This window comes from Chiroxiphia lanceolata, chromosome 18 (assembly GCF_009829145.1).
Source record: "Chiroxiphia lanceolata isolate bChiLan1 chromosome 18, bChiLan1.pri, whole genome shotgun sequence".
NCBI classification, from domain to species: domain Eukaryota; kingdom Metazoa; phylum Chordata; class Aves; order Passeriformes; family Pipridae; genus Chiroxiphia; species Chiroxiphia lanceolata.
This window is the reverse complement of record NC_045654.1, coordinates 151,083-178,841: the sequence shown is the minus strand read 5'-3', so window position 1 is coordinate 178,841 and position 27,759 is coordinate 151,083. Positions and strand designations below refer to the sequence as shown.

Here is a 27,759-nt window from a genome sequence, read left to right as displayed (position 1 = left end):
CTTAAAGGCGCAGGAGCAACCCCGCCTCGCTCGCACCTGCCGCACCGCCCTGCCCACGTGACGGCCCGAGACGCCCCCCCCCCCCTGCCCCCGCCAGCCTGTCCTTACACCTGCACACCCGTCCCTGCTCACCTGTCCTTACATCTGCACACCTGTCCCTGCACACCTGTCTTTGTGTGTGCACAACTGTCTTTGCACGTGGACGACTAACCTCGCTCGTGTACTGCAGTCCTGCACGTACACACGTACACACATCCTTTGCGCATGCACAACAGCCATTGCAAGTACACACCTGTCCTCGCACACCTGCCCTTGCCCCTGCCTGCCTGTCTGCCTTAGTGCATTATTGTGTGTGCAGCTGTGCTCACCACTGTGGCTGTTGTGTCAGCATGTGCCGGGTGTGTCTGTGGTTTGCTGTGGAGTGTTTGTGATGTTGGGTCCATGCACACCCTTGGGCAGCTGTGAGTGTGTGCAGCTATGTGGGTGGCTGTGTGTGTATGGCCTTGCATGGCTGTGTGTGTGAAGCTGTGTGTGCAGCTGTCTGGCTGTGTCTGTGTGTGCCTCTGTGAGTGGGCGCTGCTCTGCCTGTGCACAGCAGTGTCCCTGTGCTTGTCCTATTTACAGGGACTGGGACAAGTTTATCACTATGTGGATATAATCAAAACTGTATTCGACACCCTTCTGATGGACTGGTAATAAATGGATTGTTTGCAGCAGCTGCCCAGGGCACACCTGACACCTCAGGCTACAAGCTGGATGTTAAACAAACCTTGAGAGACAGGGGAGTGTTCTTTTATTTGCACACCAATGACTCAGCTGTGATAACTCCCCTTCGGAAAGGCATTAACACCTTCACCCCCAGCCTGAGGGGTCATCTCTGCTAATGGACCACATTGGACTGGCATAATAGGCAGCTGCCACACCCAGACCATCAAAGACTCCAAAAATATCCCATGACTCACAGAGTTAAATCACCCATTGTGAAGCTCCCTGCCCTGGTGGAGGTACTGGGCATTCCCACCTGAATTTGAGCATATATAAACTTCGGGTTTTGGGACTTCTGGTACCACTCACCAGATCCAGAGGAGGACCAGAACTTGGACAGAACTGCGATCATCATCCGGACCAACAGGTTTTCTTTTACTTTGCACCCAGGGGGGCCACGTGGTGCTCAGCACAGGGGTTGACAAACACCGTTCTGTTCTTGTCCCAGGGTGTGGGGTTATACATCTGCTTTTGTGAGTTAAAACCAGTTTTTCTCTCTATTGTTGTATTTATTGTAATCTTTTTAGTAAATTATAACTCTGATTTGTAATCTCTCTTGAGTTGCGTTCATTTCTCACACCAGTTTACTTTTAAATCGGCATAGTGCTCCAGTGCAGCATAGGCAGGTATGAACACCTGTGCTTGGGATGCATACACATGCACGTGTGTGTGTGTGCGCGTGTCTAGAGGGAATGGGGGACCAGGTGATACGTCTTGCCCTCAGCTTGTACTTGCCAGCACCCAGGGAAGGCTGGAGCTTGAGGAGGAGGAGAATCCTGGTGAAGTATGGAGTGAGGTAGAGGAGGATCCTGGTGGGAGAGGACAAGGTCCCTGGGTCCCTGCGGGGTTGACTCACAAGCATCAAGGGAGTTGTGGTGGAGGTGGTTCCTGCCATCACAGAAGCACTGTGATCAATAGTGACAACTGGGACAGGATCAAGGAGAGCCAATGTCACTGCTGGCTTCTGGAGGGGTGTAAAGGGGGATCCAGGGACCCAAGACTGATCTGCCTTACCTCCATTCTGGGAAGGTGACAGAGCAGCAAGTCCTGGAAACCATTGCTGGACACATAAACAACAACTTGTTGAGGGGGTCAGATTGGCTTGACCAAGGGGAGGTTCTGCTTGGCCACCTGATCCCCTCCCGTGATAAAGCAAGCAGCCAGCAGACACAGACAGCAGGGGACAGTGTCCACCTGCACTGCAGGGAGGCCTTGGGCACTGCCTCCCATCTGGTCCTCCTAGGGAAGCTGTTGGTGTACAGGCTGGATAAGTAGAGGTCGAGGCAGGAAGGCTGGATCCAGGGGTGGTGGTGAGCGACGCACAGTCTCATGGGAGGCCGGTCACTCACAGGGTCCCCAGGGGTCTGTGCTGGGCCCTGGCCTGTTTAACATCCTCATCCCCTGGATGATAGGACAGCAAATGTGCAGGTGACAGCAAACTGTGAGGAGTGGCTAACAAACCAGGGGGTCATGTGTCCATCCAGAGGGACCTGGAGAGGTTGGAGAAGTGGGCTGGCAGGAATCTCCTGAGGTTCAACCAGGGAACGTACAGAGTTCTGCCCCTGGGGAGGAACAACCCCAGCACCGGGATATGCTGCGGGCCACCCAACTGGAAGGCAGCTCTGCAGCAGGGGGGGCTGGGGGACACCACATTGTCCATAAGCTTAGTGTGTCCTCAGGGCAAAGCAGGTGAATGATATCCTGGGCTGCATCGAGGTGTTTGTCAGCAGGTCACAGGAGGTCACAGAGGTGACTGTGAAACCACCCCTGGAGTGCTCTGTCCAGTGTAGGGCTCTGAGGAGCAAGTCCAAGAGACATGGACTTGCTGGAGGGACCCCAGCGAAGAGCCCCAAGGAGGATGGGCTTGAGCATCTTTAATACAAGGAGGAGCTGCGAGTGCTGCGACTGTACATCCTGGAGCACAGGAAGCTCAGGGGCATCCATGTATATAAATATCCAAAGGAAAGCACAGAGGACGAAGCCTGGCTCTTCCCAGTGATGCCCAGTTGCAGCATCAGAGGCTATGGGCACAAACTGGAGTACAGGAGTGTCCCTCTGCACATCAGGAAACACTTTTTTCCTGGCCCAGGTTGCCTAGAGACCTGTGCAGTCTCCATCCTTGGACATTCGCAAAAGTGACCTGGACACTGTCCTGGGCCCCTGGCTCCAGGTGGCCCTGCCTGAGCAGGGTGTGGGACCACAGAGACCCTAGAGCTGCCTCCAGCCTCAGTCAGTCCAAGACCCCGGGACCTGTGTCCAGCACGTGCCTGTGTTGAGGGTGTTTGTGTGCAGCTGCAGTGTGGAGAGTGTGTGTGGGGTGGGTGTGTGCATGCAGGGGTACATGATGGCTTGCACATGCAGAGCTGCATGTGTCTCATTTGTGTGTGTCCATACAGCTGGGTGTACATATAATGGTGTGTGCACACACCATTGCACATGTGACTGCCGGTGCTGGTGTGTTTCTGTGCACTGCTGTGTGTGCTGATGTGTCCGGACACAGGCACAGCTGAGAGTGGCTGGAGGGAACGTAGGGAATGTGTGTGTGTCTGTCTGTATCTGTGTGCTTCTGTACAGACTGCGTATAGCTGCGCAGAGCTGTGGGCACACACCCGTGCATGCGTGCGCGTGCAGCTGTGTGAGCGTGCACATCTGTGTGTGCCCGCACGCCCCCTGCCCGAGTCTCTCGGTGTTTCAGCGTGTGCCGTGCGCTTGCGTGGTGTCCGTGTGCACGGGTGTCTGCGGTGGTGGTGCGCGCGTGTGCACGGTGCGTGCGCCGCCGCGCAGGCGCGGTGCCGTGAGCGCGCCCGGGCCGGGCGGACGTGGCGGCGGTGGGGGCGATGCGGGCGGTGCTGCCGGGGCCGGGGCTGTGGGTGCTGCTGGCGGCGGCGCTGGCGGCGGGGCGCTGCTCGGAGCTCCCCCAGCTCCGCGGGGCCGCGCTGCGGGACCTGGCCCGGGGCAAGGTGGAGGTGAGCGCGGGCAGGGCGCGCGGGGAGGGCCGGAGATGAGCCGGTGCCCGCCGGGTGCCTGACGGGGTGTCCGTTTCCTCAGACCTGCGGCGGGTGACGGCTGAACCGCCTCAGGGAGGTACGTAGGGGGGCCGGGGGGCGCGGGGAGCCGGGGCCGCCCCCCGCTGAGCCGGGCCGGGCCGGGCCGGCCGCTCTCCGCAGGTGAAGGCGTTCGTCACCCAGGACATCCCGCTCTAGTACCCGGCGGCGGCGCCAGCGCTGGGGCCCTGCAAGAGTGCACAGGATGGGATGGGACGGGATGGGACGGGATGGGACAGGGGCGGGGCAGGATGCGAGGGGACAGGGTGTGAAGGGATGGGATGGAAGATGGGACGGGCTGAGGGAAGAATCAAATGGAGGATGGGGCTGGGTGAAGAGTGGAGGACGGGATGGTTGGGGGATGGGATGGGTCAGGGCAGGATAGGAGGATATGGAGGATGGGGTGATATGACATATAGGACAGAAAGGGATGGGATACAATGAAGGATGGGATGGGAGAAAATGCGATGTGACGGAAGGGATGGAGGACAGTATAGAATGGGCAGAAGTGGGATGTGTTGGAGGATGGAATGGGATGTGATGGGACAGGGGCTGCATGGTCCTGCCCAGTGCTGTCTGCTCCTTGACACATCATCCAGCCATAACCTGGAGATGAAACACCTGCCCGGTGCTGACCCTGAGCTCGTGCTCCTCAGCCACCGGTACGAGGAGCTCAAGGTGAGTGGGCAGCGTGGCACCCACGGCTGCAGGGCCTGGGGTGGTCAGTGCTCTGTGGATGCCAGGCTGCAGCCCCTGTCTGGGTGCAGAGAATCCCCCTGAGTGACATGACCCGGGAGGAGATCAACCGGCTGGTGCAGGAGCTAGGCTTCTACCGCAAGGAGACGCCTGATGCCCCCGTGCCTGAGGAGTTCCAGTTTGCCCCTGCCAAGCCTCTGCCCACACTGCCACCCCCCCAAGCATCCACCACTGGCATCAAGACCCCACTCAAACGTGACGAGGGAGAACACCCAGACCTCTAGTGAGGAGTGCCGCACTTGGGACAGGGTCCTGCAGCCAGTCCACAGCACAGGGAACGAGGGTGTTACAAGCAGCTGGGGATAGTGCTGTGGAGTGGCAGAGCTGCCCCCCCAGCTCTTGGTTGGTGCTGTGTAGCCTCTGCCCCAAGGATGCCCTGGGTAGCTCAAACTTTGAGCAGGGGCTTCCTGGGCACTGTGGGCATCCCAAGGGTCCCATGTGGTGGTCGTTGCCTTCCCATGCCTGCAGCCTGTTATCCCTGGCCAGTTGGGAGGAACAGCATTCCTTGCACTCCCTTGCTGTGCCCGGAGGTTTAGCTGCTCCCGGCAACTGGGCAGCAGTATCCTACCTGCATGGGACAGGATGAAACCCTCAGCAGAAAGCGACAGGTGCTAAGGGTAGATGTGCTGAGTCCCAAAGGTGGGAGAGCTGCCCCAGGGAGAGGGCTTTACCCCCCAGTAGGGTTATCTTGTATCCAGCACCCAGTAAAGCCTTTATATACAGTTGGCTGCACTGTGTCATCTTTTCAGGGGAGGCTTGGTGGTGTGCATCCTGCACTGCTCTGTGCCAAGGGGAGCTGGGTGCCCCAGAGCTGCTCAGAGGCAGGAGAGGATGGCAGGATCACAGCCACTGCTGGTGAGCCACAAACCAACCTGTGAACAAACTGTGCTGTTCCTGTGCCACCCCCCCACCCCAGCACAATGGAAGGATGAAGGTGGGCACCACGGCTTGAGAAGAGCTGCTCTCACAGGGCACAGGGGGACGGGCACGAGCCCATGAGCTGGTCCTGCAGTGTTGAGCTGTAGCCCCATGGCTGTGCTAGCCCAGTGGAGACATCTGGTCCTGAGCCAGGGAAGGAAGCAGGGCACAGCCAGGCCTGAGGGTGATAGGGGGCAGGGAGGGCACACAGCAAACCAACAGCACTGGTCAGGGTGGGGCACTGAAGGTGCCCCTCAGCTCCAGACATTATCAATGAGTAGAGGAGTACCATGTGTCCCTCCAGGCTGGGCAAGCAGTGGGGCTGCAGGCAGAGAGGCCAGGAGTGGCCAGACTGCCAGTGCTCATAAGGCACTGCAGTACGCGCTGTGCCACTGGTACAAGGACCTGAAACGGAGGCATCACCCTAGGTAAACCTTTATTGTCTGGCTGGTGTTGGTACACGTGTCATTACAGGTGTAGAGACGTGACGGAGGGGCGAGTGGCGCTGAGCGCGTGGTGCCCTGAGCAGGAGAGGGGAGAAGGGGCTGCCATCCTGGCTCGCTCCTTCAGCCTTGTGCTCTCCTGGGACCTCTCACCCCTGCCCGCTCCCCAGCCCACAGGTGCTGCAGCCCCTAGTGCAGAAGTGCCCCAGGTGCACGTGAAGGTGGGAAGCAGGGTGTCGGCACAGCTGTGGAGCTGTCCCCAGGGAGGTGACACCAAGCAGGGCCTGCGGTGGGCAGAGGGGCTTCCTCACAGGGAGCCAAGGGAACCACTGACAGGTGCTGCCTGTGGGATGCCTGGCTGGGTTACACGGTCCTGCTCAGCCACTGACCCACACTGTGCCCCAGGCCTGAGGGTGCAGCTGTGCCACCCAGGGACACAGGAGTGCTGCCCGCAGGGTACACAATTCCTGGAGAACAAATAACTTAACAGGCTGGAGCGCAGGGGGCAAGCCAAGCCAGGGGCATCCCCAGCAGTGCCTGCCTGGTCCTGCTCATGGGGTCAGCCTGCAGCTGGCCGGGGCAGAGGCAGCTCTGGCAAGGTAGAGGCATGGGACTGCCTGGGTGTCAGAGTTCCCCCTGTCCCCCGTGCCAGACCTGTGGCCCTGCCAGACCCTCCTGGGGCAGGCAGCTCCCCTGCCCACTGGCAGCCCTGGCAGCAAGGACGGTGGGGGGGTGGGCAGGGCAGGCTCTAGCACTCTTTCTGCCGCATGCGCAACTCGTGGCGACGCAGGTGGTTGTAGAGGGACTGCACGTAGGTGAAGACGCACTTGGCGTCTGGCTTCTTCCCCATGATCATCATGTCTTCGACCTCCACCAGCGGCACGCAGTCCACCAGCGTCCTGCAGAGGTGAAACCCTCAGGCAAGCTGCCCTGCGTGGGGGCTGGGATGGAACCCCACACTGCCCAGGGCCTGCTGGCATTGGGCACTGCTGCCCTCAGCCCCACGTGGCTCCTGCCTGCCCTCTGGTACCCCCGGTCCTGCCGCTCTTGGCGCTGGGAAGATTATGTGTTGCCTGCCCTGGAGGCTGCCTGTCCTGGGGGGGTTTGTCCACCTGCCTGCACCCCTTGCCCCCCGGTGCTCTCTGCCCCAGCTCTTGGTGGTGGTAGTCACGCCCTGCTCAGGCTGTGCCCACCCCTCTCCTCCAGCGGCTGCTGGTGCCCCCTAGGGAGAGCCCTGCTTGCCTGCACATATCTCTGAAGCCTCAAGGCCCACCGGCTGCTCCAGGGAAAGCAGGGATGGGGGGCGGATCTCGGTCACAAGCTGCCCCTCACTCCTGCTTCAAGCCCTGGCCCTGCTCCTCTGCCTCCTGCCAGCCTGGCTCCCAGCTTTGCCCCAAACTAGAGCTCAGGCCTGCCTGCCCCAGGCCCAGCACTATTGGGGTGGGCACTGCCCTGCTTCAGTGAGTTCAACCTGGTCTGTGCCTACTGCCTCCTCTCCCAGCTCCAGCATGGTGTAGGGGTCCGTGCAGGACCCTGCTCCAGCAGCTACCAGCCTCGGGGGGGCATGGCAGATCAGCCATGGCTGTGCCCCAATCCCCACAGCCTCAGGGCTCTACCATTGCTCCTCTGCTGGGGTGCCCACCCTGTCCTCACCACCCATCCAGCTCCCTGGGCCGCTTTGTCCCCAAACTGGGGCTCCCTGGGTGCTCAGGGCCGTTGACAACACGATTATGGGTCACTATGACAACCAGGCAGGGCATGGAGGTGATCTAGCCACCTCCATCCTCTAGTCTTTCTACTGGGGGAGTAGGTGCGGGAGGGGGGTGGGGAGCAGAGAAGCAACCCTGCCACTGCTGCAACCCCCATCCTGGCCCTGCCCAGGCCCCTGCATCCCTGCCAGGCATTGTCCCCTTATGGGAACTGATGGTGCTGGAGCACCCTGGCTGCTGCTGCTGCTGGGGAAAGGGCTGTGCCAGCACTGGGGGCTGAGCTGGCATGAACTGGCAGCCCCTGTTGCTGCCATGGCTGGCTCAGCTGCTCCGGCCCTGGGCCACCCTCCAGCAGGGCTCTGCTGCAAGGACAGGATGCACAAGGAGGGTCCAAATCCCATGCTGCCACCCACCACCACAACACCCTCATCTCTGTCCCCCCCTCCCCCTGCTGTAGCCCCACGGTGTGCCTTGACCTTCCAGAACAGCCCCTCCCCCTCCCTCCTCCTCTCTCTGAGGACAGACCCCCAGCTGCTGCCAGCCCCTGGGGAGCACTAGGGCCCAGGAGATCCCCACCCCAGCCCCCACAGTCCCAGCCTTCCCACGGTGCCTTTGCTCTGAGCCCACAACCTCGCTGGCACCAGCCCCACCTCATGATTCGGCCACCGTGGGGATGGGGGGCCCCACTCAGGGCCTTGGAAAAGCCCCTGCATGGCTCCGGGGGTGATGGCGGAGTAATGGCAGCACATAGGGAGCAGCTCTGCCCTTATAAAGCCATTGTTTGGGCTCCGGTGTGCCAGTGCTGTGCAGAGCCGGGGAGCCATGGCTCTAGCACCAGACAGGATGCTCCGAGACAGGCACAAACACTGGAGGATAAGGCAGGACCTGAGCCTTGAGTCACACTTTCCAGACTCCTGCTCCTGCCCATATATGAGCAGGCAGCACCTCGGGGCTGGGCATATGCACACTGGGGAGGGAAAGGAGGCAGCAAGTGCAAGCAGTAATGCTGCAGCAGCCCGGGGGGGGGTCACCCACATTCAGGCAGCGCCACTCAGAGCACAGAGTGGAGTCCCCAGCAGCTCATCCTTGGATCAGGGTCAGCCAGGGGGAGGGATCTGTACTCACTATTGCCATCCACAGAGCTGGAGAGTCAAGATCCCTATAGCATGACAGTCCCCACTGCCCAAACCCCCATGGGTGCTATTCCAGAAGGCCCAAGGACAGTCTGCCTCTGCCCTTCTGCCAGCTGCCTCTGCCCATCTCCTGGCTGCAGTGGGGCCCTGCCTGGCACCACCGGGACTTGCCCCTTGCCCACTGGCATCCCCCAGCCTTGTCCCCAGCTGCAGCAGCTGCTTCCCAGCCGAGCCCCGGTGGTGGTGGGGCACAGGCAGATACTTGGAGGGGAAGGTTCTCACCATTGGTCCTTGGGGGGGGTGACAATGGGCTACGACTTTTTGGTTTTTACCAGCCCCTTCTGGACCAGGCAGCGATAGAATTCCTGAATGTATGTGTACACACACTTCCAATCTGGCTCGCGCATCCGGACCATGTCCTCCACGTCCAGCAACTGTGGACAGTCCGCGTGCTTCCTGGGTGCAGGGAGAGAGAGGGGCAAGCCAGTGACCACAGCCCAGTCAGGGAGGGGAGGAAGAGAAAACAAGAGACACAGATCAGTGCAGTTCCCATCCCCCCAGAAGCTGCTCTGCTCTGGCATGCTCCGGGGGTGCACGATGCAGGGGCAGGAAGGCTCCGGGCACCCCGTGCCAAGGCCATTCAGTGAGACTGGAGAGCACAAGCAAGGGGAGGGGGGAGGGGCAGCAGGTGAGCAGCGTGGAGAGGCGTGAGGTTCAGAGGGAAGGACAGACAGAGGAGGAGGAAGAGGAGGAGTGAGGTGTTCTGGTGCGCCAGGTGCTCGGGGAGCGGGTTCCAGAGTGGAGCGACGCTCTATATAGCTCCTATATAGACCTGTTGGGAGGATGGCGGGGCAAGCCCAGCCCTCCTGCCCAGCTCCGCTTGGAACCACGCAGCACAGCCCTGGTGCAGGAAGCTCAGGAGAGGACGCTCACAAGAGCTGGAGGAGGAAGGACGAGAGGCCACCTGGCTTCCAGGCCGGAGAGATGATGGCTCTCTCAAGTCCGTGCACTGGTTCCCCAATTAAGGCAAAAAATCCATTACCAGGAGCGCCAAGAGCCAGGCCCGCAGCTCCCTTCTTGCTCCACCAAACAGCACCACGGCACCCAGGGAGCTCATGGGAGCCCCCAGCTCACCCCATGGCCCCGGACACCAGCCGAATGGGACCCCCACCCCTGGCCCTGCCCCCGGGCAGGGTACTGAAGGAGAGGAGTGGAAGGGTGGGAGAGAGACAGAAGGAAGGAGAGAGGGGCTGGCTGCCAGCCCTCCAGCTGGGCGCACTCCCATCTCTCAGCACCCAGGAAAATCAGAAGCAAAAGGGGAAGGGAGGAGACTAGAGAAGCTGCAACGGTGTTTGAGCCCCTATGACTGTGAAAGGAGGTACCTGGCACGGGCAAACCCCGCTACCCACAGGCTGCAGTCCCAAACCTGGTACCTTGGGATGGGATGTACTGCCTGCAGCCAGGTGGGCTTGGGATCTGCTGCCTTGCCCTGTGCTTGGGAACCCAGACCACCACGCCCACCCTCTCACCATACAAGACTGGGTTGCACTGGCCTCTCCTGACTCTGCCCAGGTAGCTGCTGCTTTCCCACCCAGCACCCAACCTTGTTGCATGACATGGGGGGAGCGACACATATGGGCACCCACCTCCAGCACCATCACCCCCGTGTGTCCCCCCTTGCCCCAGCAGCGAGCAGAAGAGGCTGCCCCAAGCCACCCCAAGCTCATATGATGGCATGAGAGGTACATACTCTGCAGAAGAGAAGGCCACCTCAAAGTTGTGGCGGCGGTTCTGGGGTGTCAGCTTACTGTAGTCAAACGCATCAGGGAAGAAGTTGTGGACCAAGGCACAGAAGGCCATGCCATCACTCCAGCTGGACGAGAAGTTCTGGATGTCCACATGCTGAGAAGGCAAGAGAGTTACTAAGGGACAGAGTGACCGGCCCTGGGATAGGAAGAGGAGGTGGCACCCACCTCGTAGCCCCGGGTCTTGGCTCTGCACCAGTCCAGCAACATCTGCTTGATACTGCTGGCATTGGGCACGCCAAAGCTGGAGGAGCGCTGCACACTGGTCTGTGATGCTGCGGGGTTTGGTGAGCTATGGCAGGAGACACGGGGTGTTATCCATGGGTGTTAGCTGTGGGGTGTTATCTGCACAGTGTTCACTGTCCCAGCCAGCCTGCCCCAGGCCCAGCCTCACCTCCCGCCTTCCTTCTGCAGCTTCTCCATCATGGCCTTGCGTGCCTGTGAGGTTGAGGTCTTGGGCAGGCTCTGAGCCTTCATTAGCTCCTTCTTCTTCTCTGCCTGACGCCGCTCCAGTGCAGCCAGGCTGCTCTGCCTCGAGGCACTCTCATCTTCACGGTCGAAGACGCTGGGAGAGAGACGAACAATGTGAAAGGGGCTCCAGGTGGCCCAGGGAAGAGCAAGCAGTGGCCTCAGCCCATTGCCAGCCATGGCACTTCAGAATCCTCCATGTCCCTAGGACAGAAGAGAGTGGCTTAAGGTCCCCAGCTGGCAGACATCTTTGTGCCCATGGAAGGACCCATGAGGACCTCTGAACATAGTGAGTATACCCCAAGGACCAGGAGGCTTTGGGGACACCCTCGCACAGGGACACTGCAAGCAGATGAGTGACAGAGACCATATGTGCCTGTCCCCGCAGACACCACCACTCACCTGCCGGTCTTCTTGGACGAGGAGCTGTAGGATGATTTGGTTTGAACAAATGTGCTGTTGCCACCTGCAGAGAGAGAGGAAGAAAAAAGGCCCTGGGCAGGAGCTGAGGCAGATGGGACTTGGCCTGCCCCAGGGCAGTGATGACTCAGCGGCAGTGATGCCCCAGGGTTATACTCTGACAATGCTGCAGGGAAAGGGCAGGGAAAGCTCTTACTGTCCGATCTCTTCACATAACTTGACTCCATGGTTGTGGTACGGGAGGTCTTGGTGCCATCACCTGCAGAGACAAGGCAACAGGAACAGCTGGGCTGGGAGCAGCAGCACTCACAGGCACCCACTGCTGTCAAGCACCCTCACACCCATGCAGTGCAATGGGTAGAAGTCCCAGGTGGTAGAGGCATGGCAGGCAGAGGGAGGACAGAGGGCATGTGCCCCCCAGGCAGAGCAAAGAGGACAGTGCAAAGCAGCAGAGAGCTGGGGCATCCCTCAACCCCTGCAGCCACTTGGCTTGAGCCACCTAGGGACTGGGAGAACCGGGGTGTAGGGGACAGGAGACAGGCCGAAGACGTAGACAAGGCCCTGCTACCCCAAGAGAGTGGGGATCAGGTGGAACGTCACCAGAGCAGATCCATTAATGATCCCCAGGCAAGCTCTGAGCAAGCCAGAAACTCAGCCCTGCACTACAGTGTTGCTCCCCGAACAGTCAGGCCAGACCCAGGACAAACAGCGAGTAGCCGAGGAGCTGTGGTGGCAGAGCACTGGGAAGGACTCTGCATGGCCACTGAAGGGCCAGCACACTGGTCAGTGAGCCCACTGCCCCCCAGCCTGGCCCGTACTAGACTGGACGAGACGCTCAGTCTTGGTGACGGTGCTGCGCGCTGAGCCGTCAGCTGACTGAGTGCTCTGCGTGGTGGTGGTCTCGGTGGCGTGGCCAGCTCTTCCTGCCATAGCCTGGCTCCTAGCCTCCTGCAGCCGCTGGTCTCGCTCCTTCTCCCGCTGGTCTGCAAACAGAGGTGGGAGACACCATCAGCAGTGAGAGGCAGGGTGGTGGACACAATCCACACCACACCAGAGGTCCTATGGCTGCTGTTGTCCCACAACTGGCTCATGGGAAGTATGATGTCTTCAGCCTGGCACAGCCTGGGGGGCAAGAGAGGACCCAGCACGCAGCCTCCAGCTTCCCTGTGGCTGGACAGCCCCACTCTAGCATTCCACACTGCCTCCGCCACTGCTCCAATCCTAGTGGGAGTCACTGTTCCCTAAGTACCTCGCTTGCGCTGGCGCAGCTCCCGCATGGCATTTCGGATCAGCCGTCGCTCCTCAAAGTCTGTTGTCCGATCCAGCTGCAGGAGGGAGAGGTCAACATCACTCCTTTGCCATCAGCTTGGGGTCCCTTTACTTTCCCCCAGGAGCCCAAGCCAGAGGCAGAGGTACCATCTTATCCAGAACATCCTCATCCTCAATCCTGCTCAGCTCCTCGACATTCAGCTTGCTCCTTCTCTCTACCTCCCTCACTTGCACCTTCTCCATGCCGTTGGGCAGCTCTGGCTCCAGCCTCAGAACCTGGGGCTGCTCCACCACCTCCGGCTCCATCTGCAAGGACAGCACGGTGCAGCTGAGCCCCTGCTAGCTCAGCCACCTCACTACTGCTGCTCAGGGTCCAGGCCCCCACCACCCTAACACCTGCTCAGTGCCACAGGCGGTGAGGACTCTGGAGAGGATGTGCCACATGTGGCATAAGAGCTCTCAGCTGGTGGGACACCGCAGGCATCTGCAGTGCCCAAGGCAGGCAGGGCGTCACGCCATCCCCCTGTGGCACTCACTGCCCCTGGAGGGCCCAGCAGTCCCTGATCTCCTCCCAGTCTGGCTGCCAAAATATCTCCAGATACTCCCTCTTCCCTGTCAGGAGGTGGCCAGGCCCCCAAGCAGGCAGGGGCTGCCTGAGGCTACAGGCTGGGCAGTGCCTGGTGCCCAGCAGCAGGCAAGGTGCTGGCAAGGCCAGTGCGTGCTGTTAGCAGCACAAGGGATTTCCATGGAATTAAAGGACTTAGTGGAGAGAAGAGCTTGTGCAAGAGATCAAGAGCTCCCCTGTATCCCTGCCAGGATCCAGGCCAGCTGGGCCCCTGCCTGAACACAGCCAGGACGCCAAGTCCCTTTCAGCCTGACCCCCCAGCAATGCACAGCAGGCAGAGGGCCAGGCCCGGAATAGGGCACAGAGGCGGCAGGGATGCTGGAATTGGCCTGGAGCAGACGTGCAAACACCTGGCTCAATCCTGCATCCTGCAGCCCGGCACCTGGCCCATGGCAAAGCCATCGGCAGGAGCTGACACTGGCCACATGCACCCATGCCACCACCTGTGCCAGGCACTGCAGCAGGGGCAGGACAGCTGCCTGTGGCCTCCCGCCCAGCACGCCAGCAATGCAGGCACTGCAGCCGTGCCACAGTGAGCCCTAGGAGTGGTAGATCCTCATGGTGCCGTGTCCCTGTGCACCGCAGCCACAGTTCCATCTCGTGCCTGGGCTCCAGACACCCCTAGGAGCCCCAGGGGCCGGTGCCCCCTCCCACCCCTTGCCGTGGGGCAGGGCTGCCCACACTCACGCTGCTGTTGGTCCGGGAGAGGTGCAGGGTCGATTGTTGGCGCGTGCTGGAGAAAGTGGGTGGATGGGCCACAGGGCCGCTGGGCTCCTCGGTGCCCTCAAAGTGGGCGCAAGGGTCCTGTGCTTCCAGAAAGAGGGTGCTGATGTCCTCCCCAGGGGGCTCCTGCAGCCCTGGTGCCAGCAGGTCGAGGCAGCGGCCCAGGCGCCCCAGCTCTGCCCGCAGCTCCAGGTGCTCCTGCTCCAGTGTCTGCAGTGCCTGCACCAACGCCTGTACCCACTGCAGCGCCCACTGCAGCTGCCCCTCTGCCACCCCCCGGAACGCTGCCAGTTCCCGACGCAGCTCAGCCAGCTTGGCCGTCCCGGCCTGTGCCAGCCCCTCCAAGCTGACCCCCAGCATGGTAGCGGTGCAGGCACTGCAGTGAGCCTCGCTCAACTGTCTGTTGCCCTTTATAGGGGCGCAAGGCACCCCCCCCCAGCTGGAGGCCAGCCCACTCCCTGCCCATGGGCTATTCTGGTCCCAGCAGCCAGGGGTCCCGCACAGGGGTGCTGAGCCAGGCGACACACTTGGCAGTGTGTCCGGCTTTGGGACCAGGTGGCTTGGCAAAGGGAGCTCTGCAAGTGGCCCCCCTGCCCTGGTGGCTGCCAGGGCCAGATACCAGCCTGGAGGCTGTGGGACACAGCAGGGGGAACCAGTCCCAACCACTGCTGTGCTGGATGAGTGACAGGGCCAACCACTGCTGTGCCCTTTTGTCCGAGTGCCCTCCCACTTTGAGCCAGCATCACTCACAGCACACCGACACCTCCCACCCCAGACTGGCACTGGTGCAAGGGCCTCAGCCACAGCCAGGATTTTTAGAGGTCTCCATACCCCCATGCTGCCTAATGCCTGCGCCACGGGGGGTCCCTGCATGATGGGCATAGGCAGCACCCCACCAGCGAGAAGACACATTGCAGTGGCTACTGTCCCCAGGTCCCTGCAGCCCGCTGGTCCCTCCAACCGAGCCCTACCTGGCAGGGCTGCCAGCACTGCTGCCTTCTCCTCCTCCTCCTCCTTCTCTCTGCCCACTGGGAGCACACCTGGTGGCTGCATCTCCCGCCAAGCAGCTGATGGGTCTCAGGCCCCCCACCCCTCCAGGCAGCCCCACTAATACCTTAATGAGAGCTGACAGGTGCTCAGGCCAAGTCCGCCCAAGCGCATTAGCAGGGGGAAGTGACCCTGCTGCAGGCAGTGAGCTGCCCACAGGTAGGACCTGCCGGCAGGTGTGGGCAGCACCTGAGGGCAACCCTGCCAGGTTGTGGGCACTGCCTGCCTCATGCTGAGGAGGACTAAGCTGAGGATGGGGTGGGCCGGTAGTGCCACAGCCACCAGCGTGCCATAGGCCACTGGCAGTACCATGGGCCACTGGCAGCGCTGTTCCCGCAGAGGCAGCCAGGCACGCGCGGGGCCATGAGTGAGGCAGAGCTGTGTTTGACATCTCAGCTCCTGCCAAGGCGGCGCGTGGGTGCCTCACATTACCCTAGATGGGCAGGAGCAGACAAAAGCACTTGAAGGGCTGCACGCACGGCTGCCTCCTGTGTGCACCCAGCCCCAGAGTGGCTGCAGCCCACTCTCCCCCCAAAACACTGAAAAAACTGGTTGTTTTTTCAGGTTTTTTTCTAGTCACACCCAAGAATCCCTCCTGGGCCAGGTGGGCTGGGACTGCCACGCCACTCTCCACTCAGGATTGCGGAGCGGGAGCAAGCAAGACCCCAGCTCACAGCTCCAGGGTAGGTTAGAGGTCTTCAGGGAGCCCCACCCCAAGGCAGGCTCCCCAGTGCCACGGCCAAGGTCCATCCTCAGGAGGAAAACCAGGAGTGGGCGGCAGTGGGTTTTTCCCTGAGTTGCTGCCACCCTTAAAGGTGTTTAAAACAGACGGAGATCCAAAAAAGACTCCCAGCTCACTTCGCTCCCCCTCCCCAACTGTGGGTACATGGCGGCACAGTCCAGAGTGCAGGAGACTCATGTGGGGCTGTGCAACCACACACAAAGCCAAGAGTCTCTTGATGGAAAAAAAAACCCCAACCAAACCAAAACAAAAGCACCAATCAAAATCAGCCGGAGGCCCCAGAACATGCTGCCACCCTGCTGGTCCCTGGTCCCCACCCCAAGCCCCAGAGCTGTCAGGTGATGCCCAGGTGGAACATGGCCCCGCAGCACCAAGGCCCCCTGGGCACTTACCTTGGTGACATTGCTGCTGACACTGCTGATGTTGCAGATACTGCTGACACTGCTGGGAATGGTGGTGATGCGGATGGGGGTGCTCCGCAGCCCCAGGGTCACCTCTGGAAGGGGAGGAAGAAGCATGTGGGGTCTGCCCCAGCCTGGCAGGCTCAGCTCCATGGCTGGGGATTGGCTCCAGCTGGGCAGCCCCACTGCCCCCACGCATCCTGCCCTGACAGCAAGCACCAAGCTCTGGCACAGGGAAAGGGCTCTGGGGACAGGCAAGGGATGGGAAAGCAAGGCCCCCCTCATCACCCTGGCTTATCCTCCTCCCAAGGAAGGGCACTTTCCACAGTGCTCCAGCTGGATCCAAGACCCCCTGGATGGCCACAGGAGCATCCCAAGTCAGCCACGTCTGCAGGCAGCAGGGTTGGGGCAGGGCTAGAGCAACACAGCACAGCAGTGGAACAGGACAACACAGGACAGCGTGGGCTCCCCTGAGCCAGCAGTTCAGTGGGGACAGAGGATGGGGCAGGGCTGTGGGGGTAGGGCAGGGATTTGGGAATGAGCCCGAGCACAGACATATCGGGACAGTAGGGCTGGGGACAGGCTGCAGGACCAGGTGGTCTCTCTGGACTGAGATGCCCTGAGCAGGCGAGTGTGCCTGCCAAGGGGTGACAGCTGCCAGGCAAGCTCTGATCTTCTGGCAACACCCGTATTCAGCCTCTGGGCTGTCAGCAGCTGCTGCTGCCCATCAGCACCAGCCTGGCCTAGCACTGCCCGCCTGCCTCCACCTGTGCCTTCACCTGCCCATTAGTGCCCACCATCCTTCAGTGCCTGGCTGTCCACTGGCACCCACCTGCACCACTGCCAAGCTGTGCACATAGTTCCATCGGGAGCATGGTCCCACAGTGCTTATGGCCCTGCTGGCACCCATTCCACTGTAGTACCCACTTTCCTGACAGACTTTCCCAGTCCCACCTCCCTGAGTGACACCCACCATGTCCATCACTCCTACAGCGTCTAGCCTCCCGGCACATGCCAGCTGCCCACTTGACCTGTCCTGCTCGCCCCATACCCCATCAGTGCCCACCTGCCCGCTGGCTGCTGGGGGCGGTCGTGATGCGGGGCGCGAGGGGCTGCACACGCCCATCCTTGATCTCGATGGTGAAGAAGGTCTTCATGGCGTCGAGGCGGCGGCCGGCGGGGCGCGGAGCCGGGCGCTGCTCTGCGCCGCCGCTGCCCCGCGCGTTTTGAGCGGGCGCCGGCGGGGCCGTGCGGGGCCCCCGCTGCCATTGGGCGGCCCCGGCCCCGGTCCCGGCCCGCCCCCCCCGCGCCGCCCGCCCCCGCCGGCCCAAACCGCTGCGCGCGCTCCCGCACCGAGCCGGCGGCGGCGGGCGGCGGGGGTCCGGCGGAGCGTGGCGCTGCGGGGATGGGCGCGGGGTCAGCGGGCTGCAGCCGCCCACGGGTGACCCCACCGGGACTGCGACCCCTGCTTGGTCCCGCACAGTGCATGCAGCCCTCCGGGGTGCCCCCTGCGATGCACGCTGCCCCCCCATCCTGCGGTGCCTGCTGCGATGCATGCTGCCCCCACCCCAGGGTGTCACACCGTGCATGCAGCCCCCGGCATGCCGACAAGAAGCATGCTGCCCCCACCCCAGGGTGCCACACCGTGCATGCAGCCCCCCAGCTTGCCCACGTGATGCACAACGCCCCTGGGGTGTCCGACCATGCATGCAGCTGTCCACAGTGCCCACAAGATGCATTACTGCCCCAAAGAGACCCCACTACACATGCATCACCCCCCGAGATGGCTGCAGCCCCTCAAAGTCTCTGCCCCCTCTCCCCGCTCCTGCCAGGGCCAGGTGCTTGCAAACACGGATGGGAGGGAGGGAAGGAGGGATGCTGGGCAGGGAGCAAAAGAGCAAGTGGGTGGCCAGCAGCATCCTGCAGCGTCCCGGTACTTTGGAGTTCCATGTCTGCCAAGGCTCCGCCAGGAATCTCCTGCCAGCAGGAAGCAGAGAACAGAGGCAGGCACCACTGAGATCTTACCCGTGGGGCCAGCTGGGCACAAGGAGGAGGACACCTGCTCCCACTGGTGAGTGTTCAGGCGAGCTGGGGTCCCTACTAGATCCTGGGTGGACACTGGCACTTGGGAAGAGACAGCACAGATAGGCAAGGAACAGGACAAAGAGAGTAGAGAGTGAGCACAGCACAGGGTGCTGCTGCCATCCCCACAGTACAGCACCCTGGAGTCCCCCTCCCCTTCATGCCATACTCCCCAGTGCGTAGTGCCAAAATCTGCCAGCACCTGTAGGCTGCCCCACATGCCAGGCATGGGCTCTGCCCTGTAGCGCCAAACTACACTGCAGAGGACGGCAGGATCTGTGCCCAGCAAGGCAGTGGGGGGTACCTGAGGTCTGTACCAAAAGGTCGGGATGACCCCTATCCCTGCCAGGCCCTAGCATTGTCTCTGGAGGGGAGGGTGAGGGAGCTGGGTGGCTCAGCCTTCGAGGGTGCAGGCAGGGTTCTGCTCTGGGGCTGGAGTCAGTGATGCCCATGGAGCTGGGGGTGGGAGGTGAGCTCAGCCTCTCCTCAGAACCCAGGTTTGAGTCCCCTGTGATGCAAGGAGGGGAAGGTCCTGCACACTTCCCTGCACCCTGGGCTGTGCCATGTTGCAGCCCAGCATCTTCCCAGGGTTTCTGCCTTCCCAGGAGCCAGCAGTCCCCAGGGGAGCCTCAGAGGGAGGGGATCTCTGCCTGCAAGGGCAGCTCCAAGAGGAAACCCTGACCCTGGGAGCAGAGAACTGCTTTTTGGGTTTTCTGTTTCCTCCTGGCACAGCCATGGGGATGGTTTTCCCAGCAGTAGGAAGAGGGCAGCTGCTGGCCACTGGAATCCCCCAGGGCTGCGGGGAGGCCCCGGAGGGTGCTATGCCCGGGTGAGGGAGGGGGTGGTCAGAGCCAGCTACGCATTGCTCTCAGCCTTATTGGGACAAGGAATGCAAAAGGCCGGGGTTTGCTGCTGCACCGATTCCCTTTCATGGCCCTGTGGCCACCTTGCCAGAGAGGGGGCCTGGTAAACAGCACGCCTGGAACCCAGCTCCCTGGCCAGAGTGGGCACTACCACCACTTGGCTGGGCAGAATCAGCCGAGGGGTGGCCCTTGGCCTGGCCATGTCCTGCACTCACATTCCTGCTCCAGCATGCGTGGGCTGGAGTCACATTGCCAAGGCTGCCTGGGATGTGCATGCTGCAGGGCAGGGGAGCAGGGGGTGGGGGGCTCTGGGGCAGCACTGCCCCCCTGGCAGAGGGCCACAGCCCTCATGTCTCCTCCCCATCCCTCTCAAAGGCTGCACTTACCCACTGGTGGCCTCCCGTGTCTCCCATCTGGCCCCAGTGCCTGGCAGCGCACCCCAACATGGAGCTGTGGGAGGAGAGGGGCAGAGCGCTCAGCTGAGGGTTGCATGCAGTCCCCCTATTAAGCTGCCTTCGCACACAGACCAGCAGCCCTGGGCAAGGAGGACAGAGGCAGCTGCTACCATTTCTGTACCTGGCTGGCAGCACCAGGTGGCTGCTCCCCTCTAGGGCTTTGCCTCCTGCTGGGCTCTGCAGCACTGGCTGGGCTGTCCAGGCTCCCTGCCTTCCAGGCTGCCTGTTGCTGCCTCTGGGGCTGGCCCTGCTCCAGCTCCTCAACACCATCCTCAGGCTCTGGATTGGGCTCTGGGGCCGGCTGCAGCTCCAGAAGCACAAGGGTCTCCGACACCACTTCTGTGAGTGAAAAAAGAGGCTCTGCTCAGAGAAGCCTGAAGCTGCCTGCAGTGCATCCCTGCTCCTGCAGTCCCTCCAGGCACCTGGCTCCCCTGCCCACCATTTGGGAGATGTGCCCTCCACTGTTCTGTAGCTGGCAGGCACAGCTCTGGCCTCAGGCATGCACCCAGACAGGGCTTTGCCATGGGCATCTCTGGGGACTCACCCTGGACACTGGGTTTCTGGGGGTCTCCCGCCTGCTGGCTGCACAGCTCCTGCATCCTGGCTGGGACATGCTCCTGCTCCACCATGTCCTCTCGTTCATGGTCCTGGGGAGAGCAGGAGGTGAGAGCAGAACCAGCCCCGCTCCAGTCCCTGACTGTGTCCCATCCCTGCCACTCAGCCAGGAACATGCAAGCTGTGGCCTCTTCCCATGCCATCCAGGTCCCTGCCTGCATGTTGCTGGGGATGGACAAGCCAGTCCCTGCACAGGGGTCCAGTGCAGGAGGCTGGCAGAGGAACAAGTGTCCCCACATGCTGCTGCCTCCAGTGGGCAGGGACACTGTGTCTACTGAAGCAGGGCCCCAAACCCTGTGCACCTTTGAGGCTCCTGGTATTCCTCTGGAGGTTGATCAGCACCAGGGCACAGAGCAACGAGCTGGCACCTGGGTCCCTCTGTGGCAGCTGCCCCAAGCACACCAGCCTAATCACTGTGGATGCCAGCAGTTGGGAGAAGACAGCTCCTGCCCCATGCCCTCAGCCCAGGCACTCCAGGGCTTCATGATCCAGGGAGCACCCAGTTTCACATTACCCTGTCTCTGCCCATGGCACCTGCAGCTCTGCTTGGCAAATGATGGAATGCTCTGGGCATAGGTCCACACACAGGTGACAAGTGTGTCCCTGAAACACATGTGAGCAGGGCCAGGGTGTCCTGGTGTCAGCCAGGGAACAGGGTGCCAGTCCTGGCTGTGCCAGTGCCTCTAGCAGCACTGTGGGCTTCCCTTGCCATGACTCCAGGGTAGGGGCGTAGGACCATACCCTCAGGGGAACCAGGTCCCAAGCCCAGGGATGGAAATGGCCTTGGATTTGGAGTTATCAGCTGGACAGAGTGAGACAGCCCTGCCAGCTGTTCAGAGATGTCCCAGCACAGCCAGGACTGGGGGTAGTGTGCCAGCACCTCCAGATGGGGAGGCAGACAGTGCTGAAAGGTGGCACAGGGCCACATACCCTCTGCAGCCTCCTGCTATGGCTCTGGGGCAGGTGGAGGGGGAAGCAGGGTTAGATGGAGGCAGATGGCGGAACTCATGCCTTGCTCCCTGGCTGCAGTTATACCCACTGCTTCTTCCCTTCCCACCCTCGCCCTCAAAGGGCAACCCCCACAAGGTTGGGTGCAGGGATCTCCTACCACCACGCAGTCCCTGCGGGAGTCACCTCTGCTGCACTGAAAACCGCTGCCTGTGCCCATTCCCTCCAGCCCTGCCTACCAACTCATCCTTTCCCCATCCAGAAAGCCCCCAACTTCACTGCAGAATGAGCCCTGGCACCTCGATGGATGGCGGGAACAGTCATCACAGGATGGGAGCTCAATGTTTCTAGCTGTGCAGGGAGACTGCTGCAGGCAGCTGCCACGAGAGAGGCTGTTGCCTCCAAAGAGCCTTGTCCCCAAGAGCCAGAGCAGGGAGGGGTGTACCACGTGTACCAAGGGGCCCCCAGAACCCTGCCAGGCTGCATCCTTGGCAGAAGCAAAGGGGCACCCAGGCCTGAGGCCCCAGCTCCAGCTCACCACTGCTGGAGTCATGCTGGCATAGCTCAGCCATGTCCTCCCTCTCCCCTGAGACCCCAGGCCCACCTGCCACAGTTTCCTTGGGCGGGTAAGCACAGCTTACCTGGGGCTCTGTGCTCCGGACACACAGGAGCCCCAGGGAAGGGCAAGGTCTTCAGCAAGGTCCTGTCCCCCATAGCACCGTACACACTCACCGCTGAAACTTCGGGCTCCTGGGCAGGGGGCTGCTCAGCAGCCCCCCTGTGCCCACTCTCCTCTAGCTCAGCCAGTGCCGGCAGTTCTGCATCGTCCTGACGGCTGCTCTCCCCTCTCCTGGCTGTGCCCAGGGGCTTGGTGCTGCCCTCACCAAGGCTTTCCCCACTCCCAGTAAGGGCTGGTGTTTCAGCATTGTCCCTCTGGATACTTTTCGCATCCCCAGGCACAGTGCGGGGCTCGTTGCCATCCCTCCGGCTGCTCTGCACATTCCCAGCCAGTGTCGCAGCTGGATGGGAGCAAAGGTACTGTTCAGGAAGGAGCTGCCCCACGTCCCAGGCTCTCCAGAGTAGCCACCCCAGAACATGGGAATAGTGCTTCACCTTCGATCTCCTCAGCCCGCAGCTTACGGATGGCAGCTCGGATCACCTTGCGCTCCTCATACTCACCCGCTGCCCGCAGCTGCAAGAGGGAAGGACCCGTGAGAAAGGCAGGGTCAGCCCCAGCGCAGGGTCCATCCTGGCATGCAGTCTGCCCCAGCACATGGTCACTCACCAGTTTTGTCAGCTCCTCCACGCTGGTGATTGCTTCAAGCTCCTGAGACAAGGCGGCCAGGGCTGCCTGCTGCTCCTCCTCCAGGTGCTGAGACCTGAGCAGGGCAAGAGTGGCAGCCAGACAGAAGCTGGCGTGGGCACTTGGGAGAAAAGTCCCCTCATGGGCAGCTGGCAGATCCAGGCAATGGGCCCCAACATGTGCCAAGCTGCTTGGAGCCAGGCTGCTCCCACCTTCAAGCTCACCCAAATCCGTGCCAGCCACAGTGAGGCCAGGCACCGCAGCCCCCGTCTCCCAGGGCAGAGGCAGTGGGTGACCCCGGCTCCCCACTGGACTCACCGTGGCCAGTTCTCCTTGTCGTCCTGTCTGTGGCTGCCGCGCTCTGGGCGGAAGCGCTTGGATGCCAGCGCCTCCTCGTCCCGCTCCAGCTCCTGCCGCTGCAGCTCCCGGATCGCCGAACGGATGCGGCGCCGCTCAGCCAGGTCCAGCGTGGCCTCGAGCTGCATGCACAGGGCAGGGCTCAGCACTGGCTCTGACCACTGAGCCCCTTTCTCAGCCCTGGTGCCACCCTCTGCCATGCTGCCATGGGCTGCCCACGCTCCAGACAAAGGAGCTGTCTGTCCATGGTGCCCACGTACCCAGTGCATGCTGCCCAACACTGCCAGGCCCTGTGGGGAGCGGGCATGGCCCCCCCGGGGCAGGATGCTGGGATCAGCCGTGGCGAGGAGGGGCTGCCAGGGTGGCACCGAGACCTCCAGCATGTGAGGGGCAAAGAGATGGGCAAGTGAAATGAACACCCACCAGTGGTCCCTGCAGCCCCCAAGGGTTGGTGTCCTGCAGCTCTGCCTCCTCCCAGTGCCATCAGCTCTGGAATGAGCTCTCCCATTCATGCCAGCCCCTTCAGCAGCTGAGGGACAGCAGAGCCTGTTTTCCTCCCATCCCCATGGTCCCCAGGAGGTGTTGGTTGAGAGGGTCCCAGCACTCCACCAAGGGCTCCTCCTAGCCCCCTGCAGCCCTCCCCATCCTCATTCAGTGCTAGAGGATGGCTAGGGGTGGCTCTTGGAGCCAAACTCATAAGTGGGATCTGTCCTAAATCAAAGTCCAGTCCTCTATGTGTGGGAAGCAGGGCCACAACTCCCCTTCAGATGCCCCCAATGAACATCTCACAGGTGCTCCGGGTGCTCCTTAGCCCACCCAAGGCCAGGACCTGGCACCCAGTGTTGTTCTTCCTCTTTCAGTCCAGCCCTGCTACCAGCCCCAGTGCTTTCAGGAGGCCGTGCATAGCCCCCATCATGATGTTGAAGGGGCAGAAGGCAGCCAGATCTGCAGGGAAAAGCCAGCCAGGCCTTGCTATCCTCCCACTGACCCGATGCTGGGAACCTGGGAGGTGATTTCCCATGGAACTCATGAAAAATAAACCCCATGACCCATAGCAGCTGCTGTCAGCATCAAGCCTCAGCACGCTGGGAGCAGCCACGGCTATGCCACAGGACAAGAGCGTCAGTCCCCTCCCTTCCTGTCCCACAGGCCACTAACAGGCCACCCATCCGGGCTCTCCAGGTTCTGCTGCAGCAGGGATCCAGGGTTGGTCCCTCAGTTGGACCCAAGCTGAGCCACACGGAGGGCCCCAAACCACCGCCTGTACACAGACCCCCCTGCAGAGCCCCTGAGAAGCCATGGGCCTTTGCCCTCCCTGCTCAGAGGCTGGGCACCAGGGAGGGTATTCTTATCCTAATGAAGCCAGCAGCCACAGAACAGGCACAGAGATGCCATGTGCCACCCCAGCAGCAGCCAAAACTGTAGTACTCCAACCCATCAAGGCCCAGCCGGGAGCATTATCCTTTCCCAGCTGGTAAGATGCCGGTGGCTGGAACCATCAACTCCCAGGGCAGACCAATGCTGAAAACACACATAATCTCTGGGGGAGCTGCCTGGACCAAGGTTGCTCCCTCCCTCCCACTCCAGCAGCCCCCGCCATGCCAGCTGGCAGTGCCATCCCTTCCAGCTGGAGCCTGCAGCCCCCTGGGCTCTTGTCCAGAGCAGGCATCTCCACCAGCACAAGGGCTGGGAAGAACAGGAGCCACTGCGCCACCAGGGCAGGGGGTTGTCGGAGAGGAAACCAGCCCCTCCATCCTCATGGGCCTCTCATTTCCCATCTGTCCTGGATGGCTGCTGCAGCAGGCACACTACTGCCAGGACAAAGGCACTGAGACACAGCCTCTCCCCAGCTTGTCCAACAGCAATGGTGGCCACCCTGGCCAGCCGGGAAGCTCAGCTCTCCTCGCATGGGGCAGCATCAATGGGCTAGGAAGTGGTGGAACCATGTCCAGTTCCAAACAAGGCACCAGAGGCAGAGCTCCAGGGCAAGGATGAGGCTTCTGTCCATGGGACAAATGGTAGCAGGGCAGGAGAAAATGCCTTGTGCCATGTCAGCAGGGAGCTGGGATGAGGCAAATGAGTAGCTTTGGTAGCTCCGTGGCAGGGGAAAGCATGCCAGAAACCACAAGGCTGGGAAGGGACCAAGGGGCCCAGTCCTGCCAGCTCAGGGATCGGCACATGCCAGGGCCCCACAGGCCCTGCCCAGCCACCAGCAAATTAATGGTTCTGAGCAAACACCCACCTCAGCACACAGAGCGGCTCTGTGAAAGGGCACTGGCATGGCACCCATGGGCTGCTTCCCCACTGGCACCCAAAACAGTGGCACTCAGAGCCCTGGCACAGCAGGCATCTCTTCCAGGAGGGCTGCCATTAGCCCTGCTCTCTGGAGTGCCTGAGCACACAGCACTTGGGAAGCTGAAGCCTGGCCACAGGGAAACCTCTCTAGGGACAGTAGCTGGCCACACTGAGCACCTTCTGCAGCCCCAAGGTTCACTGTCACCCTTGGAAGGAGCCATGGGGAGTGTGGCTGCCTCTGGGCAGAGGAAAGCAGAAAGGACACTGGGTAACAGATGTGGCAGGGATGCAGTGCTCCTCGGGGTCACTGAAGCCTTTGCCAAAGGCTGCTGGGTGTAAGAAGGGGTCCTCATGGCAGTGACCTTCATAGCTCAAGCCTGCCCTGCTTCTGCCTCCAAGGGGCTTTGCATCCACACTAACTAACCAGACTGAGATTTGGAGGGGCTGGGAGAGGGGAGTATTCCCCAGCCCAAGGTCAGCAGCCCACAGCCTGGAGGTCAGCACAGGCCCGAGCGCTCAAACAACCCCCTGTTTCCAGACATCCACCTAAGGGCCACCCTGCAGCAGCACACACGCCATCCTCCACAGCTCCCTCCCCAGGCTCCTCCAAGCCCTTAGTCACTTTTATGTTGCCCCATGGGTTGATCCCAACTGGCTTCCCTGGGTGTGGGGTACAAGTGGGCAGCTGGAGAGGGACCCATGTGGATGCCTACGGCAGGAGTTGGGAGGCAAAGGCTCCCCAGCTCCCCAGCCCTGAGGGGGCTGCAGGGATTGGCTCATGTCCCCTATCCTCCTTCTTTCAGTATCCCTGGGGACATCAGATGTTGCTGCCAAGGTGTCACTTGCTGGGAGAAAGGAGGAAAGCAAGGCAGAGTGGAGGGCTTGTGAGAGCAGAGGAGCAGGGAGAAAGCGGTGGGAAAGGCAGTTTTCCCTTATATGGACTAATCCTCTTCCAGCTGAGTGGAGCCAAAAACATAATCAGAAAAAAAAAATTCCTTCCCTGCCTCATGTCAGCCCAGAGCAGGCTTTCCCCAGACTGTGCCACACAGCACAGGGAGACCTGGGTCACGAGCAGGGTAGTCTCAGAAGGCAAAGGCCCAGTGGGTCAAAGAAAAAGCCCTGAGAGAAGCAATGCTTGCTGCACCTCTCTAGGCTGGCCAGAGACCTGACACCCATTACCACTCCTGGGGCTCCATTTCAGCCCGGAGACCCCAGCTGGGACATGGCAGAGCTGCAGCATCGGCAGGATGGGGAGAAACCCAAACCACCCATCCCCACACCTCCGGAGGGGTGATCTGTCGACCCCAACATCATCCCACGAGGAGCAGTGGGCTCCTGAGTCCACGAGCCATGGGTAGGTTTACCTGTCGTCACCCAGAGCTGTCTGAGGGTGGCACAGCAGGAGGCTCGGCCGGGGGCAGCCCCCGTGCCGACCTACGGCACAGCTCCCCCTTCCCGCCGGCATCCCAACTCTTTCCTGTTCCCGCAGACTGGCCTTCCTGGCTGACTCAGTTTCCTGCCGTGACCATTCCCCAGCGCTGGCCCGGGCCACCCCGGCTCAGCCTCCAGGGCAGCTAGCACAGCCCAGCCCCGGGCCGGGGATCCCTGGGGGTCCCCGAAGCCGGCCAGGAGGTTGTAGGGGCTTCCCGGGACACTAGCCCCGGCTGAGCAGGTCGCAGCCCAGAACCCTGAGTTCCGCCTTCGGGACACGCGGGCCCTCCTCCCCCATAGCCCATCGCCCGCAGCAGGGCCCTGCTCCGGCTCCGGCTCTGGCTCCCGGGGCAGTGCCCGACCGGTGCTCTAGCAGCCGCCGCGCAGGAGGGGATGGGATGCCCGGCCATGCGGGCAGAGCCCGGGAGGTGCACCTGGCACCGCGCCAGCCTCGGGCAGAGCAGGAGCCCGCACCGGGAGAGCGGGGAGCAAGGAACCTAGCCAGCAGCAGGGAACGGTTTCCCGGGATCCGCCAGCCGAGGAGATGGAGCCGGGATAGGCGGTACGCCCAGGCGCGGTGCGAGCAAAGAGCCAAGCGCGGCGAGAGCGGTGGGGCCAGAGTCACCGGGGCAGTGCGAGGGCTCGTGCTGGAGCTCACTTGGGTTCGGACGCCGGCCCGAGCCAGAGCGGGCCCCTCCGGGTGCTGCCGCCCGGGACGCCCCCCGCTTACAGTCGCTCCCAGACACGGGCTCCGGAATGCCCCGGCCGAGCGGCAGACCCACGGCCCGCCCGGTCCCGCTCTGCCCGCGCCTGGGACAGCCTACCCCGGCCCGGGGGGCTCAGGGAGCCGAGGTACCCCCAGGCACGCACCGATCGGCCCCCAGAGCCGCCGCGAGCGCGAACCGTGCCCTGGCCCTCCCGCCGCGGGACTCACCAGCTTCCGCAGCGCTCCCTCGTCCATCCCGAGAAGGCTCTCCTGAGACATCCCGCCCGCCAGGCCCGCGCTGCTGCGGCCGGGGCTCAGCGGCGACCGAGACAACAAAGGGCGTCCGGGGCAGCGCGGCCCCGCGCTTGGCTCGGCTGCGCTCCCGCCTGGCCTCACTCTGTTGCCTCCCGGTCCGGTCCGGTCCGGTTCGGCTCGG

General features: G+C 62.1%; 2 protein-coding genes and 1 long non-coding RNA gene across 5 annotated transcripts; 2 read left to right on the top strand and 1 right to left on the bottom strand.

The window, feature by feature from the left end:
• Positions 1-33: 33 nt before the first annotated feature.
• On the top strand, positions 34-14,349 carry LOC116795679. The gene is made up of 3 exons (XR_004360126.1): positions 34-328; positions 13,831-13,836; positions 14,337-14,349. It is a non-coding gene; the product is annotated as an uncharacterized LOC116795679 (long non-coding RNA).
• SELENOM (selenoprotein M) lies at positions 3,602-5,287 on the top strand. The gene is made up of 5 exons (XM_032705552.1): positions 3,602-3,731; positions 3,814-3,849; positions 3,933-3,967; positions 4,409-4,487; positions 4,577-5,287. Exons 1-5 carry the CDS (start codon positions 3,603-3,605, stop codon positions 4,787-4,789), a joined length of 492 nt encoding a protein of 163 aa, XP_032561443.1. The 5' UTR covers position 3,602; the 3' UTR covers positions 4,790-5,287.
• Positions 5,903-27,708, bottom strand: SMTN (smoothelin). Of its 3 annotated transcripts, XM_032705549.1 has the most exons (21): positions 27,552-27,704; positions 22,853-23,013; positions 22,517-22,610; positions 22,345-22,423; positions 21,964-22,250; positions 20,213-20,315; positions 19,790-20,007; positions 19,600-19,663; positions 18,294-18,392; positions 16,260-16,363; positions 14,043-14,159; positions 12,878-13,036; positions 12,711-12,786; positions 12,280-12,444; positions 11,658-11,720; positions 11,444-11,507; positions 10,968-11,138; positions 10,742-10,865; positions 10,519-10,670; positions 9,051-9,224; positions 5,903-6,825 (listed from the first exon to the last, which is right to left on the bottom strand). In XM_032705549.1, the coding sequence occupies exons 1-20, from the start codon at positions 27,600-27,602 to the stop codon at positions 9,080-9,082; spliced, it is 2,496 nt and encodes an 831-aa protein (XP_032561440.1). In that variant the 5' UTR covers positions 27,603-27,704; the 3' UTR covers positions 5,903-6,825; positions 9,051-9,079. The 3 variants fall into 3 exon arrangements, with proteins under 3 accessions (XP_032561440.1, XP_032561439.1, XP_032561441.1); XM_032705548.1 differs by lacking the exon at positions 9,051-9,224 and having other exon boundaries at positions 27,552-27,708; XM_032705550.1 differs by lacking the exons at positions 9,051-9,224; positions 14,043-14,159 and having other exon boundaries at positions 27,552-27,707.
• Positions 27,709-27,759: the final 51 nt, after the last annotated feature.

Bases quoted from the DNA above. Each gene is read 5' to 3' on its own strand.
- SMTN (XM_032705548.1), bottom strand. From the start codon at position 27,602: ATGTCTCAGGAGAGCCTTCTCGGGATGGACGAGGGAGCGCTGCGGAAG. The intron at 11,508-11,657 runs GTAAGAGCTTTC...CTCTCTCTGCAG, and splicing joins TTATGTGAAGAGATCGGACA to GTGGCAACAGCACATTTGTT. The intron at 6,826-10,518 runs GTATGTACCTCT...TCACCTCTGCAG, and splicing joins GTGGCCTTCTCTTCTGCAGA to GACGCTGGTGGACTGCGTGC.